The 1,633-nt window shown below is 62.0% G+C and overlaps 1 protein-coding gene across 2 annotated transcripts in view; it reads left to right on the forward strand.

Moving 5' to 3' along the window:
* Positions 1–6: 6 nt before the first annotated feature.
* RAB11FIP1 (RAB11 family interacting protein 1) overlaps positions 7–1,633 on the forward strand; it is a 38,482-nt gene continuing 36,855 nt past the window's right edge. For both annotated transcript variants that reach the window (XM_006170655.2, XM_006170654.2), the window contains exon 1: positions 7–426. In XM_006170655.2, coding sequence (XP_006170717.1) covers positions 56–426 — 371 coding nt within the window. In that variant the 5' untranslated portion in view covers positions 7–55. The remainder of the gene's footprint in view (positions 427–1,633) is intronic.

A 1,633-nucleotide genomic window follows, 5' to 3' on the forward strand; every position in this document is an offset into this window, starting at 1 on the left:
AGGCAGCCGGCCGCGGTGTGCTCTTCGCGTTTGAGCCGGCTGCGGAGTCGTCAGCATGTCCCTCGCGGCCTCCGCGGGCCGGGGTCCGGGGGCCATATGGTCCCCAACCCACGTGCAGGTGACGGTGCTGCAGGCGCGGGGCCTGCGGGCCAAGGGCCCCGGGGGCACGAACGACGCGTACGCGGTGATGCAGGTGGGCAAGGAGAAGTACGCCACCTCGGTGTCCGAGCGCAGCCTGGGCGCGCCCGTGTGGCGCGAGGAGGCCACCTTCGAGCTGCCGCCACTGCTGTCCGCCGCGCCTGCGGCCGCCGCCACCCTGCAGCTCACCGTGCTGCACCGCGCGCTGCTCGGCCTCGACAAGTTCCTGGGCCGCGCCGAGGTGGACCTGTGGGCGCTGCACCGGGACCAGGGCCGCCGGAAGACACAGTGAGTGCGAGCCGGGGCCGGGCCCTTCGGAGTGGGCGCGGCGGTCACCGCGCTGCGTTCCAGCTCGTGAGAGGCCCTGGGAGAGGACCCCCCTCGCCCGGGGCGATTTCTCACTAGCTTCAGCCTCGTTGTCCCGCCCCAGCTCTCCGCGTCGCGGCCCCTGGGAAGCAGGGCTGGCATCTGGGCTGTCTGGAACCCACAGGACGCCTCTCGGCGCCGGGCACACCTGCATTTAATGCACTTTCGGGGGATGGAAACTCTGTGGGCAGGCGATTCCTGTTGTGAGGGCGGGCAGTGAGTATCTGATACACGAATTAACTGGGGGAAGTTTTCCTGGGTGTTCCACTAACAGGACGCTGTGAGCGGTGGCAGAGCTAGGGCGCAGGGGCTTAACTGCAGAGCGAAGCTCGCTGACATTCCTGGCCCTCGGGCTAGCCCAGGGATCAGACCGGCCATTACAGTGCCCATGGGTGGGGGGGGAGGGGCCTGGGGGAGGCCCCCCACCCTCACTCACACCTCCCAGGGCGTTGGGGAAGAAAATTTGCCATTCTGCTAAGAATTCAACAACAGTGTGGTGTTTGCCTTGGGCCCCAAATGAGTAAGTTCTTCCCTCTGATCCCGCCTTGGTGGGGCTGCTGGCCTGTAGCTTCCAGGCCAGGTTCTGTTAGGCTGTCTCACTTCCCCACGGAAAGCTGGGCACACCCCGGTCACACCAAGGTGTTTCACGTTTATTTGCACTCTCTCAGGTATTTTTGCAACCCAGTGGAACCTTTGAATCTGTCCATCTGGTATACCAGAGCTGGCTTGGTTAGCTGAACTGCTTAGTTACTTTGCAGGAGCTTAAATATGCAAGCCGTTTGGGTGGCCATCTAAGCCCTGCAGCTTATAAACACACGGATTCACTTTCTGTGTTTTAGATATACACAGTATTTGAACTTTCCCTTGTGAGGGAGATGGGACTTGCCAGGCTCCCTGGACTGGAGGGGCCGTTTCAGCACTCACACTTGCAAATAGACTATCCAGTTCATTTCCCCAGCCAAAGATGATTAGCCCTATCTGAACTCCAGTCAGGTGAAAAAGAGGTCCCCGAGATGAGGATGGGGTATCACCTAGCGCCGACCTATAAGCCATCAGGCGAGCAGCCTCTCAGCTAGGAGGGCCCTGCCGTCCTAACCCTCTGTCCGGTTAGATGACACAGGGGCCTGGC

The sequence above is a fragment of the Tupaia chinensis genome, unplaced genomic scaffold, assembly GCF_000334495.1.
Source record: "Tupaia chinensis unplaced genomic scaffold, TupChi_1.0 Scaffold148801_1, whole genome shotgun sequence".
NCBI lineage: Eukaryota > Metazoa > Chordata > Mammalia > Scandentia > Tupaiidae > Tupaia > Tupaia belangeri.